Source organism: Erpetoichthys calabaricus, chromosome 3 (genome assembly GCF_900747795.2).
Source record: "Erpetoichthys calabaricus chromosome 3, fErpCal1.3, whole genome shotgun sequence".
Taxonomy (NCBI): Eukaryota; Metazoa; Chordata; class Cladistia; order Polypteriformes; family Polypteridae; genus Erpetoichthys; species Erpetoichthys calabaricus.
In genome coordinates this window covers 154,311,918-154,327,624 of record NC_041396.2, presented here as the reverse complement: position 1 = coordinate 154,327,624, position 15,707 = coordinate 154,311,918, and the positions used below count along the sequence as shown (strand labels likewise).

The 15,707-nt window shown below is 35.8% G+C and overlaps 1 protein-coding gene across 4 annotated transcripts in view; it reads right to left on the bottom strand.

The window, feature by feature from the left end:
* Window positions 1–15,707, bottom strand: part of tiam2a (TIAM Rac1 associated GEF 2a) — a 324,201-nt gene that overhangs the window by 115,786 nt on the left and 192,708 nt on the right. For all 4 annotated transcript variants that reach the window (XM_051925155.1, XM_051925156.1, XM_028797416.2 and 1 more), the window contains 4 exons: window positions 11,378–11,813; window positions 6,732–6,904; window positions 5,577–5,801; window positions 1,358–1,543 (listed from right to left, as the gene is read on the bottom strand). In XM_051925155.1, the coding sequence (XP_051781115.1) occupies window positions 1,358–1,543; window positions 5,577–5,801; window positions 6,732–6,904; window positions 11,378–11,813 (1,020 nt within the window). The remainder of the gene's footprint in view (window positions 1–1,357; window positions 1,544–5,576; window positions 5,802–6,731; window positions 6,905–11,377; window positions 11,814–15,707) is intronic.

Here is a 15,707-nt window from a genome sequence, read left to right as displayed (position 1 = left end):
ACCTGTCATATTTTATATAAGCAGCATGGCTAATTGTTTAAAGTTGTAGAGTGTAACCTTAAGGGTTTAAAGTTCTCTAAAACAGACCTACTTTCTGACAAAGTGAAAATCACTAATTCAAGTACAGAAATATTCATGCTTTGCATTTATGGGGTTTTAATTCGTTTTGGATGAGTGTAAAATAAATACCAATATAAAATATAATGTCAGTTAGGATAATAAAGTGATCTTAACCAAAAAAATCCTCAGTTATTTGTTATATATAATTTGCTCATACAGGAAATATCAGTTTGATACCTATAGGATGCATTTAAGCAACAGGCAATCAAATTATAGGTTCTCTTAGATTAATGTCTTTGGACCAAATATAACCAACCAGAGACACAGAGTTTATGCCATAGACAGAGGCTTGTCCACCATAAGCTTGGCATCTCCTAGGCTCTTGTAACTAGTCCCATTTAAACTATACTGTCCATTTTCTGGGAGGAACTGGAAATTAGAAATTGAAAATGTTCTCATGTGTAATGAGAAAAGCAGATTTCAGTTGATTTTTGCCATTCTCAACTGATTATTTATTGAGATCACAGCATAAAAGGGAAGGGCTAATTGTTCTTTTTGTAGTTCAAACTGTGCTTCAAAAATCTGAGTGACACTAAAGTTCTGTTAAGATTGAATTCATGCACACTGATCAAGACTATGATCCTCTCTGATTATTTGAAATTAAAAGTGGATGAATACAACATTCTAATATTTCATTAAAAATTTCTTGGGAATCATATAATGTCACATTTTCTTTTTTGTTAGCCTCATTGCTTTATACAATACTAGGATAGATAGAGATAGATAGATAGTACTATGTGCTGAAATTAATTCATCTTTCTAATAATCAAGGTAGTTTCATTATTACTTATCAAGAAAAAAAAATACTGTAGGCCTCACTTTTATATGTATCTTGTTATAAAATCAAGACATTTTCTACATAAATGAATCCTATCTGGATTAATGGGCTATTAAACAGCATCTGTGTATCCAGCCTCAAAACACACACGTTTCCACATATAAACTGCTTTTAATAAATCATGGCACCAAACACAAGGTAAAGAACACAAGAAGTTGTACATATATTTGTGAAATCATAAAAGCATGCTTACCATCAATGAAAAAATATTAAACATATACATATAATGAACAGCTACTCAAACATCTGCCAGCACACACATTTAGGATATTGTACTCTTCATTTGATATTAGTATTCTGTATTATTACTGTGGAAGTTACTAGATGTACAGGAACTAGTCTTTATACTTTATTAGATCATCATTTGAAAAACAACATGATCTTATATTTCAGCCTTACCAGGGCATGAAATGATGAAACAGAAAAGATACCGAGCCTGCTAAGTGCCACTTTGGATGGACGACTGGCTGCTGAAAGAAGACTCTTAGGATTGGGAAGTTCTCCTCCCCGCAGGCTGGCTAGGTAACACCGTATGCGGAACAAATCCATGTTGAATTTCTCCAGATTTTGCTCCCATTGCTGGATCTGTTTAGATAAAAGGGCAGAAGAGACTAGTCGTGCATTCTGGGTGTAAGAAAATATCACATTTATTTTCATTTGACTTGCTTCAAATGCTCTGTGGGAGATTCATAATAGGTGGAACACAATGATCTGCAGGAAATTTTTAAAAAATATGTAATACAATCCTCAAGTGACTGTATGACACAGAAAATGAGTGCAGTAAAAGCTACCTGTGTCAGTGTCATACAAACATGTATAATGGAGCACTACAAAAGGTATCTAATTTGCTTTAATAAACTAATATATGTAACCAAAACAACATATTTTTTAACAGTAAACAATCACAACTAACATTTTATTTAGCAAATAATTTGGGGGGGGGGGGGAGAAACAATTATTTACATATTTAAATATGTGGTATATTTATTTACAGCTCACAGGTTTATGTTTCCTCAATCCATCACTGAAACTATTTAATCAGGTTCAGGGATACAACAGCTGAAATATCTCAAGTTTCTAGCACAAATATGAATCAGCCTTACACATCACCAGGTACACTTACTCAAATAGGGCCAGTTTAGAATAGCTAATTAACCAAACACGCACATGTTTAGAATGTGGATCAGAATCCAGTGTACTTGAAGAAAAAGCCCTTGCAGACATCTAAAGAATGTTCAAACAGGCCATGATTCTCACATAAGTAGAGAGCAGTGAGGCAGCAGAGCTAAACACTGTGTGATCCACTGCTTTAAAATATTGACTGGGTAGGTTCTACACTGCCTCAGTATAAACTAGGAGAATTATCAATAAAACGACACCAGGAAATTTCAAGTAGCACTATAAGCAAAACGTGTAAACTACAGTAGGTAGAATTTTAGAGATCATTTTTATAAGTGGGATGGGGTGAATAGAAAGATCTGTTAGAAACTGTTTAGTTTAGGAGAAAAAGAGGTTTTTATTCTGGCATGTGTGGCCTGGCTGCATAAAACAGGAGCAAACTCAAAATGACTTTATCCTCCTGTTGGTTACGTACTGTAATTAGAAACTGATTGGTCTTACACCCCAATGCTGGTTCATAAAATTACTTTCCAGGGTGATCACATAAATCAGGGTTAGACAAAGTCGGTCCTGGAGAGCCGCAGTGGCTGCAAGTTTTTGTTCCAACCCAGTTTCTTAATGAGAAGTCAATTATTGCTAATGAAGCACTTATTGCTCAATTGACACTATTCTGCTTCATTTTAGTGGTCTTCCTTGTTAAAGTGCCCAACCTTAATTGCTTATTTCAGTCTTTAACAGCTGTTTTTAATGGATCTTTATTAGCAATAAGATGCAAATAACAAATAAGCCAGCATTTCTCCATTTAACATGTTTCCATTTACACCTGTGTGGATTCATCATCTGCTATTTGGTTTAATAAAATACTTAGGAGAAAAATGTGACAGACTGAAAATTATCCGTTTTAGGCTTCAGATCACTTGGATGATTTCCCTGGGAAGGAAAAAAAATCTACTACACTAGAACATTACATTGCAGGCTAACTTTCTCTAAAATTAAATAAGGTCTGAGATTGGCAATCACTGGTTTCTAATTAAGCAACTGGGTTGGACCAAAACCTGCAGCCATTGCAGACCACCAAAACCAAGTTTGCCTACCCCTGAGACAAGTCTTTGCAACATCCTATTTTATCACTGACCTTATCAAGGAGAATTTACTTTGAAGCAAAGCAGACAAATATGAAAATTGAAACATAGTCACTAATTATAAGAAGATACACAACAGCAGGTGAAACAGTGCTTCTTTCCCAGACAATTAATTTTATAAGGTGGTCTTCCAAAAATAAAGACAGAGTGATATATCATGAGAGAGAGACAGAGTCGGAGAAATATGGCTCAATGAATTGAAAAACTCAAAGGATTTAATACACAGAAGCAGTAGCAAAATGCAAGCAACCTAACAGACCTCTAAAAGAAGAGCTAATATTCTCCCTTAATATCATATCCATCTGGATAACTAAGTCACCGACTTCAATGGAGTGTTACTAACATTGAAGTAGGGGTTAAAAAAATTTAAGGCTAATTGTCTTCAACTGAAATGGTACCATTTAATTTGCAAAGTTCCAGAAACAGTGAGCCGGGAGACGACTTCAAACAGACCTGTAGGTTATTGATTTCACGGCAAAAACATCAAAGCTTTTTTAGGGCATGTGGATTAAAGCTTGGCATCTAACTCTTCGCAGGATGGATGGAATGATGGTTGTGATATTAAGCATGGCCCCCACCCAGTACACAATTCCAAAATAAAAAGATGTGAAATGCTTTTAAATAAACAAAGTGGACATGGTGTATGTGTTCATTCATTCCTTTATCAGGTTTTGCACACCAAAGTCTAAATAAATGAATGCCAAGTGAAAAAAAAGAAATAAATAAAAAACATCAACATGGAATCGCTGAGAAAATGAAACCACAAATCTGCAAAAACTATTTCTTATCAGTATTCATGTGGCTATCAAGTTTTTTCTTGCATGAATAAAGGAGCAGTCATATTTTGTTAAGAATATAATAATATGAATAAAGGTAAAACACCATTTTGAAAAGTACATGAAAAACAAATTGAAAAAGCAGGTATTTTTTGCTTAAGATATCTTATTTTTTTAATGAAACCCATTATCTACACTTAATGAAACTCTTGTCAATTCAAAGAGCAGGACTGTACTTGGATGACACTGCTTCACTAAAGGAAACGGATTTGACATTCACATGTTCTTAAGACTATTGGAAGAAACCAGACTATATGGAAAAACAAACAGTCTGTGGCACGCAGCTGTACATGATAACCCCTGAATTGATAACTTTTTTTTTTTTTTTTAATAACATTTTTTCAATGTGTTTCTTTAACAGATATATGTCACTACAATAACAGCAAACATCATTACATGAAGAGAAAACAAATGGTATAAAAAGTACTAAAATATATATAATTTGGTACACTACTAGGGCCCAGTAACATTAACCAGTAAACACACATTGATTTATACAAGAGGCCCTTTCATTAAGAATTTAAAAAGTCACCTAAAAAGCTTACTGTAAATTCAAATTAATGCAAATTCCTGACCCCATTAATGACACTCCATATTTATCACATGCTTGAGAAGAGAAAATCTTTTCCCAAAAAACATCTGGAATACACATTTGCAAGATTGTTTTTCCTATCTGTAAGAAACACCACAATTAGCAATACAGTTCCACCACCAACCCAGGATCTCATCAAGAAACAATAATGTAACTCTGCCCTGTAGTTTTCTTTGCTGATAATTCTGATTTTATGACAGATACTACAGAGGGAATATCATTTCCCACAATACATAATTAAATATCATTTACCATTATATTGGTTATACCCTAAAATGTTGCTTAATGATGGTAGTGTGTCAGTGCATGTCGCCAGATATGTGATTTTCATTAATTCAAAAATACAGAAATGTGGGCTTGTTATTAAAAAAATGCAATTATAAAATCAAGAGGTCAATGTGACAGAAGTATTCTTGAAATGGGGAAAGAAGAAGGAGAAAGAAGGGTTGTGAAAAGAAGAGACACTACAAAAGAGTGGCAAGAATGAGAGGGGTCACAGGTCAGAAACTCAGTAGGACAAAGATAAAGTGATCCGACTGGGATAAAGTTAAAAGATAAAGTGACTCTGCTGCAATAATCAAAAAGATAGGGGAATAGGAAAGAAAAAAAGTCTTGATTATCTTCCAACTCTAGAGAAAAACAGATACCCAAAATTAGAAAAAGTAGAAACATAATCATGAAAAAGTCACTGTATTTAAATGACACATGGCAACCACACAGTTTCTCAAAATATACAAAAACACATTCAGGCATGACATTCATTCACGCTGACAAAGAGAAAAGAGGGAAACAGACTTACACAGAAGTGGGAAAAGCTCAGTGATAAAAGAAATCAATAATGACTAAGAAGCCTTTGGAAACCCATAATGAAAAAAAAAAAAAAAAAAAAAAAACACTTTAAAGAAAACAAACTGTAACAACTTTCTCACCTGATTTTCTATGGCCTTTCTGTTCTTTGGATCACTGACAATAGAAAGCTGAATTTCTGCCATTTTTTTCATCTTGCTGTCCATATCGATCTTCTGGATGAAACTCTTTGTTTGATTTCGGAGTAGCCGAACAGTATCTTCCTTACCATGCTTTTTAGCAAACAAGGATGCACTGGCTGAATGAATAGCTGTGACCCAATTTTCCAGGTCAGTTTGGCTTGTTGCCTGTCAAACACAAGTTAAGCATATTTGCAGGTAAAGAGATCTCTTTCCCGACTGTCAAAAATCAAAAATTAGGTTAAGAATCTTAAGAAATTTTTTTAGAGAAGAACTACTAACAGGTCCCATCATCAGGCCAAAACAGCAAGTTCAAACTCCCTAAATATAGGGACCGCTATCCTGCTTCTTAATAACTTCACATTCTTTCCCCCTCACCTATTTCCTTTTATCTCTAACTCATCTTTGCATTAGCTCTAAATTCATTGTAATTTTAACTACTAAAAGTATTTACTTTCACCCTGGAGTCACCTTTGGTGTCAGGAATGCATCTACAAAACTACAGATCAGCAAAAACTACACATAGGTTTCACTAAAATGAGAAAATCCTTTCACTCTATAAAACAGGACAACCTTTTAAGATACTTTTCTGGACTTAGCTGTCCTGCTAAATTTACTACTATCTTAAGACTGCTGCTTGACTAAATGAGTATAATGGTTTTTTGCAATGGGACTTAATGTCAATCATTTTCACAATCTATGTTAAATTGCCAGTATTGTTAGAAATGTCTCTGATTTTTTAAACAATATTTATACTTGTGACATACTGATGAGGGGGCACAGTGGCAAAGTGGTAGTGCTACAGCCTCACAGCAAGGAGACCAGGGTTTGTGTTCTGGCCCTCCCTTCAGGGAGTTCTCCCTGTGTAAGCGTGGGTTTCCTCCAAGTACTCTTGTGTCCTCCCACAGTCCAAAGACACGCAAATCATGTGGACTGGCAATACTAAATTGGCCCTAGTATGTAGTTGGTGGGTGTGTGTGTGTGTGTGGTTGGTGTGTTCACCTCGTGATGGACTGTCGCCCTGTCCAGGGTTTCTTCCTGCCTTGCACCCTATGCTTGCTGGGATAGGCTCCAGCATCTAAGCCAATATATTCTTACCTGGAAGAGGTAGACATCTCCAAATGTATTGCTGAGGCAGAAAACATTCTCTTTCTTTGGATGTTCAGGCACAGACTGCACAATGCTGTCTTCTGCAAACAGAGCATAACGTGGCAGAAAGTCTTCCTCCATAGAATTCCTTCCATAGGTTTCATAAAACAAGAGTGTGCAGCCTAAACAGAAAAGGCAGAAACAATAAGAATTGCTTTTGAGCGAGAAGTCAGAAACCACTCAAAAATTGACAATAAGATCTGCATCAAACTACCACGTCATTTAGTTGGGAGACGATGCTTGACATCTCTTAAGGAGGATCTGGATACTACATTAGGACAAGTCAGCTGTTAGCTAACCATACAGCCTGACAGACTGAATGATCTACACTGATTTCAGTGAAATTATTCTGTTCTTTGTGCTTTGTTAACTCGTAAAACTTTCATGACAAATACTGTACTGCAATTCTAAAAGATTGCAAGAAAAACTGCTGTGACAGTATGATGCAAATCCTGTAGAGTGTCTACTGTATAGCAACACCGTACTGTACATCAACAATGTGGCACTAACTAGAATATCTAAAGAAGCCGTTCAGGTGTCCTGAGGGTACCAAGCAGACATTATTCCTACTTTCAATCATCAGTAATGGCTACTCCAAGAAATTTAAAGCTATTGACTCTTTCAATTGCACCAATCCAACCCCAAGCAGCATGATGCAACGATCAAGTCTCTATGTATCGAAATGATCAAGGGAGACCCCAACTCGAATAAACAATAGTCTCAGCATGCTGAACGTGCAGCATTAAACTACAGGGTACCCATGTTAAAAGCAGCTTTTTCACTCAGAGGCCTGAGGTTTTTGGGGGGGTGGGGGGGAGGGGGGGTTGTGTCTAAATACGGGGTTGCTCATCACTGTTATTCAGGAAACCTCTCTGGCACAAAATTAAACTCTGTATGGTGGGGGACAATATAGGTTCCTTCCAGACTATAAAACTGTGAAACAACCTTCAGTTCTTGCACATATATTTCAGGGGCCACATGGGTTCCTCAATGATGTCTATGCATTTTAAAAAACTGAAAAAGTCTTATGTCTCAAGAACCCTTAGATTTCTTGGAGCAAAGATGGACCTCATTTTTCTCTCTGATTATGATTTTAATGGGCATGATTATCAAGGTATATATGCAAGGCCTACTTCATTAACACATCAACTTCAATAAACTTAAAATGTTTTGGATGAGAATCAGTGTCTCTCAGAAATGCATGGTTTGATGAATTAGGTTAGTAGGAAGTCTTAAGATGAAGATGACAGTACCTCAAGTTAAGATGGATGAGCTTACGAGAATGACTAACAGACTGATGCAGCAGTATTCTCACATCTACTCACTGCTTGTGGAAAGTAATCAAATGACATTTCTCTATTAAGTTGCAAGACTCAGTACCCACGATGGGATAGTGGAACTAAATAGTCCATGATGATCACGGAGTACATCAGCAGTGCTACTACAGAGTGAGAGGAGCTAGATGAGGTGGTTTCCATAGGGTGTTTCTCATACCAGGATGGGAAACTGGGTGGGACACAAGACACTATGAAAGGTTTCCTGTTTCTCTTTCACCTGACCTGCAAAGACCTACTCAGTCTGTTACCACCATGACTCTTACAAAATGGAAATTTGATGTGAATTAGAGTCATAACACTTGGAACAGGATTTCAGATTATTACCTGATGGCCTTTATTGCTCAATGCTTACATTTTTGGATTGTACAAATATAAAACTATGTGGAAAGATCTGTAACACCATGGAAGTTATTACTCAGCATGTCTGAAGGCTGTATTCAGAAAACACAGTGCTTAGTGATTCACGTTTTGCCAGCTGCAGGCTGGTACAGTAGGAGCTTATAAAATGTATTTCAAAACAGTACAAGAACTTTCTGTCAAAGAGCTCAGCCTTCAAAATCTTAGTTTTCTTTCTTTTTTTTTTTTTTAAGGTTGAACTACTAAACAATCAGATCGGCTTCAACCACAGTGGTAAATCCTATTTTGAGTCAATTAATCTAAAAGTTAACATTTTGAAAATTATTCTCCAATGAAATGCACTACCACACAAAAAGTATTATGCCTCTGTTGAGAAATGAATCTATGTTAGTGTTTATATGTAGGAATTGTACACAATTGTACAAAAGTTGCAGTATCTGCTATTATCTCTAACTGAAGTAGTTACATTAAATAGTAAATATGGCATATTACAAATATTCAGGCAGTGCTGTATAAGCGCGGTTATTTATTCAGTTTGACTGTTTCATAGATAGATAGATAGATAGATAGATAGATAGATAGATAGATAGATAGATAGATAGATAGATAGATAGATAGATAGATAGATAGATAGATAAGATAGATAGACAGATAGACAGATAGATAAGATACTTTAGTAATCCCCAGTGGGAAATTCACAACAATTAATGAAGGGTGCATGTGTCATAAACTCCAAATATCCATGCAACCTTTAGTGTAAAACAAACAACGGAGCCCTGCGGTGGACTGGCTCCCTGCCCAGGGTTTGTTTCCTGCCTTGCACCCTGTGTTGGCTGGGATTGGCTCCAGCAGACCCCCCGTGACCCTGTAGTTTGGATATATAGAGGGTTTAATAATGGATGGATGGACAAACAATGGAGATCACTCAAGACTTTTAAACACTGATTCACTTACACTGTATGTATTTTTAATCCAACTAAGCTGTTATGATATGCACTAAGCCACATACTATGCGAGTAATTACTGCACAAAATAAAAGTTTAAGGGCAGTCAGGCTGCCATCCTGAATCAATCGATGACTCTCTCTGAGGCTGGCTGAAAATCATTCTTTTCCATGACCTTGGAAACCCTCCTATATGTGGTCTTTTGCTTTGGCTATTGTCACAAATGCCACGTTTCTGCCCAGCTGATACCTTTTAGTCACATTTGGAAACTAACCTGATGAATTCCAAAATGTCATTTTTTTTATCATCAAAAACCTCTTTCAAAATTGTTGTCTGTAAATGTGTTGAGCTCTTACCAATGCAAATCTATTTGCTGACAACAGCTCCTTACACTACAGAAGGTCCATTCAGACTCTGAGTCACTGAATGTCCTCTAAGATACAGAATGGGCTATTTGGGGGATGAGAGCTGTTCTCAATACATCTTCTATAACCATATTTAATTTATCAAAATCTGTTCAGCAAAACCTTTTTCTGACACGGCTTACAACCAAGTAACGAACAACTGACAGCTAAACACCTTTCTTACCCTGGCTGTCCAAAACACACGGCATCAGATCAGATGATACAACATCATTCAATTATTGCTCACACTGAGCATAATGTTGAACTTCTCTGAATAAATCAAAGCTTACACTTTGTTCCCTGTATTATTCAAAATCATCACAGACAGACCATCAAAGTATGACCTAGACTTACAATGTATTGTATTTTTCCTAGTTTTATGAAGGTTGTTATCCTTTTGGTATACAACTGATTGTGACCTCCTTTGTACAATGGAAACAGCAGTAGCAGAGTTTGGATAAAAATGAATACCTCTAAATATGTGGGCAAGGACCTCTCCTGGAGTGTAAGAGCTTATTCTACGCAGTGTCACACACGTGTGTTTTGGAGACAACTAAAGGGCTTGAATACATGTGATTCCATGCCAGACCAGGGGGTGGCGAAGTGCACTAATTTTCCCTCTCGATCTTTTGCAGACCATTCTAGGGAAATCCCGCCCGGCTCTGGGGCAGCCAATGACGTCACTTCCGGTTCCGGTGTTGATGACATCACTTCCTTCGCTGGCCTTTAAAGCCGCCATATTGCCTGAAGAGAATCAGTTCTGTTTTGGACTCAGTTGAATGAACATGTCTTTGCTCATTAATCAGTTTTGCAGCCGGGAACAATTATACAGGTGGCTGCCCCAAACCTTCGCAATGTCTTTTGGTCATTTTTGTGACAACAGTAAAGAAGAAACAGTGATGTCAAGTGGAGGAATTGAAGTATCACTGTCTTGTTCGCAAGTCAGAGTAGAAAGCATCATTAGGCTGACCCATATATCAGTAAAATGGCAGCAGTACTGCACATGATGTACTGGAGAGAAGAACCAGGACAGATCTTTGGATAAAGATTTTGATTTACCAGTCACTCTACTGGTAAGTTGTGGTCTGGGTAAATAATGAGGATTTGCCCTTGTTGAATTCCACAAGGAGGATGGCCAGAAGCATATTTTAGGTCTGGGAGTACCTAAACCTCCCCCAAAGAAACTGGACACTGCTGCTGAGGAAGGGGGTTGGGGTCCAATCTAGCCAACTAGTTCTACAACCACTAAAGCTGTATTCAAGAAACTAGACAGGTACACTGTCTAATTTAAACTGATATGTATGATTTTATGAAAAGATTATAACATAACCTATCACACTATTTACCTTTGAATACTTTCTGATTACAGATGATTGCTTGTTAAATCTGTTTTACCAATGTGCTTCTCAGTTTATTGGGAAGAAAACACAAGTAAAATGATAATTTTGCTAATAAGGCCATCCTAAATCTAAGTGATGTAAAACTAACATACAAATCACTCATATTCTTTTCCATTCATGTGATTAAAGTTGAAGTAATTTACTCTCAATTACCTTTCAGCGTCACCCAGTATTGTTTCCATTTTCTCCTTGCTGCCAGCTCAAGCTTCTTTTCTTTCTGAAGGGTGATGAGGGGTTTGAAAAAGAGCCATCCTGCTTTGCGAACAACACCCTGTTCTTTCTCAAACAGAAGGTCGAGCTGTTCCAATGACCCCAGGGAATCACTGCTGGTCTCCTCTGGCTCACTTGAGGGCTCCACATGATCCTTGGAGCAGCCTATTTCTAGCTCTCGCATGAAGTTCTCATAAATATTCTGTCTCAGAGCATCACTGTTATAAATGGCATTGCTAGACTCGCTGCGTGGAGTGAAGTTAGAGCCAGGGCTCGGTGACCAAACAGAGTTGGAGACTTGGGAAGGTGAACTGGTGTCAGCAGTGAAACCATCAATCCCACTGTCAAAGCATTCACTTATGTCTTTATTTTTAGGTTCCTGAAACAAAAAGGGTTCAGAATCAAAAGTCTACATAAAATGTCCAGTAGATGTTAAACCAGAAAATTAATGAAAATCTTTTAAGTATTACATTCTGGCTGAAACTGACACAAATAAAGGAAAAAGGGAAATGAGACACTCACCAAAAGTACACAGACTAACACCTAAGAAAAAATTATTTTATTTAAATCCATCTAGGAATAATTCTATAAATATTTTCTAATTTACGTGAAATAAGAGCTTAGAATAGAGGGCACATGCTTTAGTAAGTAAGAATTTGACAGAGTGAGAGTGTAATTCATCTAGAATAAAACTTTTTGTAGATGTTGTATTTCCAGGTTTTCATCCAAGCTAAATACATAACTTATGAATATACTGTACACTGAAGAAATATTTTGAGAACTTTGTTATTCTTGAATGACAGACTGACGGATAACCTCCAAAGCTAACATATGTAGACCTTTTTCACTGATGAAATTGTAGGTAAGCATACATTAAAAAAAATCCTCATATCAGTAAAAAAATTATAAAATTAAAATCTGGCTAAGAAAATGGAAAAAAAAAATAAAGATAATGCTAAAAAAGTTCAGAAATGAAAGCCAACTTTAAGCAAATATTGTGATCAAAGACTTGTGATCATCTCTAACCCAACCAATAGAAAATGCTAAAGGGGTGATAGATTTGGTATAATCATATATGTGTACTGGCATCAAGAACTAGAATGTGCAAAGATGAATGTATGGGAAACAATGTCAAAAAAAAAAAAAAAACTGAAATCAAGTTATTGTCTAGTATTACTTGCAAAGAACAGTTTTGCGTCAATTTTACAGGATGTGACAAAATACTACTTCTTAAGAATGGGTAGTGTAGCCAAAATCCTATTATAGTATAATTAATCATTTTGATGTTTTCATTAGATACCAGTATAATGTATTTACCTATAGTTTTCGGACTGAAACATGTCTTTTAACAAACAACAAATGTTTACTGTTTAATTGTGCATACGGGTGGATCTCTTATCCATCAAAATGCTTGTTAACTGCCCCACTACTCATAGAGATTTTGATAGCATGTACGTATTTGCCTCTCTCAAACCAATAAAAGTATGGGGTTTTACTTACTCCCTCACTCATTCAAACAACCACTGCCGCATTTACTGTCAAGGAAACATGGCACAAGCCAGCGGTTCTTCCCATTAGTGATGGGCAATTTGTGAAAGATTCGTTCTTTAAACAACTCTTTTCAGAGAACCATAAGGACCAATTCACGTGCACAAACGCTTTATTTTGATTATGCATCTTAAATGTGTTTCATGCTTTATGTATGGAAAAAGGACAATGGCATCTGAATTATCCTCTAAAATAATAACTAACTGTATAAATATATATACAGTATATACTGTATATATAGTATATATATATATATATATATATATATATATATACACACACACACACACCATATATACTGTATGTATGTATATATAACTATAAAAAATAAACAATTATATTATTCATGTACACACAAACATACACTTGTATATGAAAATCACATCAGACTTTCCATATAAAACAGGCAAGACTGTAAATGAACCAATCAAATGAATCAAAAGAACAGATTAACTGAAAAGGGTAGTTCAAAGGAACTGACTCAGTAGAATTATATTGCCCATCACCACTTTCTGTCCTATGTTGCTGTTTGCATCACCTCACCAATCAGGATGAGCCGCCCATTACTCTGGGCAATGTAATTAAAGGAATAGGCTCACTTATTGTACACAGTTAACATATAAAGCCATACACAAAGAAATTATCATCTTTAAAACACTTACTTAACCATCAACAGAAGATCAAATTGTCATTTCTATCACACAGGTTTTCCACTAACCTTAAGCAAACCAGTAACTTTCTTTTTACCTCACACTAATTTTGGTATCCCCAGACAGGCTATGCTGCAATACTTCTGAACCTTGTATGCATTTTGCACATCACTTCTGCGATCAGCGTTTTGATCATTTCTAAAGGTTAGTTTGGATAATCATTTATAAAATGGGCAGATTTTTCTACTGCACTCAAAGTTTTTTTAAGGCCGACACTGATCACCATTTTCATGTTACTTGATTGGCCAATTCCGATACCGATTTTTAATTTTTTTTTATCCTTTTAAAATGTTTTACACTAAGCTCCTGCATAACTAGAAGCCTTATGTTCCATTTTAAAGTGTTACCTTTGTTTTTTTTATAATTAAACTATATACCACAGGTGTTAATTGTTTATTTTTCCTTAATGAAATTCTGTACAGTAGACTTATTGTTCAGTGACCATAAAAATGCTAAAATAAAAAAATCCTTAAAATGCACACTATGTATAAAAATATGTATCCATAATACATGCAGCATAAATGAAAATAAAATCCTTTTTAGAATTACAAGCTGTCATATTGTTTATTTTTTCTGTAATGCACCTATCTGAAACAAAGCTTAGAAAAAAAACCTTAAATTTAAAAAAAACTTAAAAATTATTAATTAATATTGGCAATTGAACTTTGCTTAAATGTAAATATACATGTACTTAGATGCTTTGTCATTATTAGCTTAACCCACAGTGATTCTGACATTCACTTCTTCTAAATTATTTTTAACATATAGTGCCATCTCTCCCCATTTCCTTCCTTGTCTATCTTTCCTTAAACATTTATAGCAACTAATATGGAATTCTCCTCCGGCAGCCTTATTTAGCCATGACTCCGTAACTACTACAATATCATAGACCTGGACCAATATTGGTCCTTCTAGTTCATGTATTTTGTTTCTAATTTTCTGAACATTAAAAGTAACCCTTTTAAAAAGTAATGTTACTTAATCGTATTTTTTGCTTCATCTGGTTGGGTTGGTTATTTCTTAAGTGTCATCATCAGGTCTCCCATCCACCCTACATAATCTAATTTTATTGTTTATACATTCCTTGGAAGATCTTTGCTCCTAGAATATTTTCCCCTTTTTCCTGTAGATGCAAGTCCATCTTGATGATAAAGTGTTTTTTGCTGACTGGCTTTCCAGCGGCTGAGAAAAGTAAAAATGTGTTCACACCATGCATTCTCTGGTTGATTACGACAAAACATTAGATTCAGCTTGAGTATTTTTTTCCTGGTGATGGAAGGATTTCAGAAAAACATGACTGATTTGGTTTTGGCCTTTAAATTGTTCTCAAGTTCCCTGAAATTTCCCAGGTCACTCGCACCAATCCTATACTTCATGAATAATGACAGCAACACCTCTCCATCATAACCTTTGATTTTTCACACATAGCTGGGGGTAATCTGCAATCTTGTAAACTTGGCCAGTTTGAGACATCCAAGCACAACAAATTCTTAGGCAGCGTGAGTTTTTCACTTCCATACTACCAAAATGCAGGCATGAGATTGCCACCAGTTTCATTATTGCTGCATTCACATATCACCAAACAGTGCAGCCACCATGGCAGACATAAAGCCTCTCCACACTGCTATCAGTTTTTCTTTTCTACCGTACTATCTGTTTGCTTGCCAGAGAAATATTAAATATATGGTACCTTAAATAAGTTAAACAACAATATCATTAGCATTATAATGCTCACAGTAAACATTTAATCCACACTACATCTTTCTGTGTCTTTGCAGAGAAGTATTCTTCTCAATGCAAACAAATAAATGCAGTTGCTATGTAACTATAGGTAATGCACACACACCTTAACATCAGAATGATCAACGCATGAAGTGCACACAAAACAGCACGTTAGGACTTGTAACTTTTTGTACTAAAGATAAATAAAAAATCGCAATAACACAATTTAATTCAAAGCCTCGCAACAACAATTTAAGAAGTGGCAGCATGTTTTTGGAAGATACAGTCAAAAA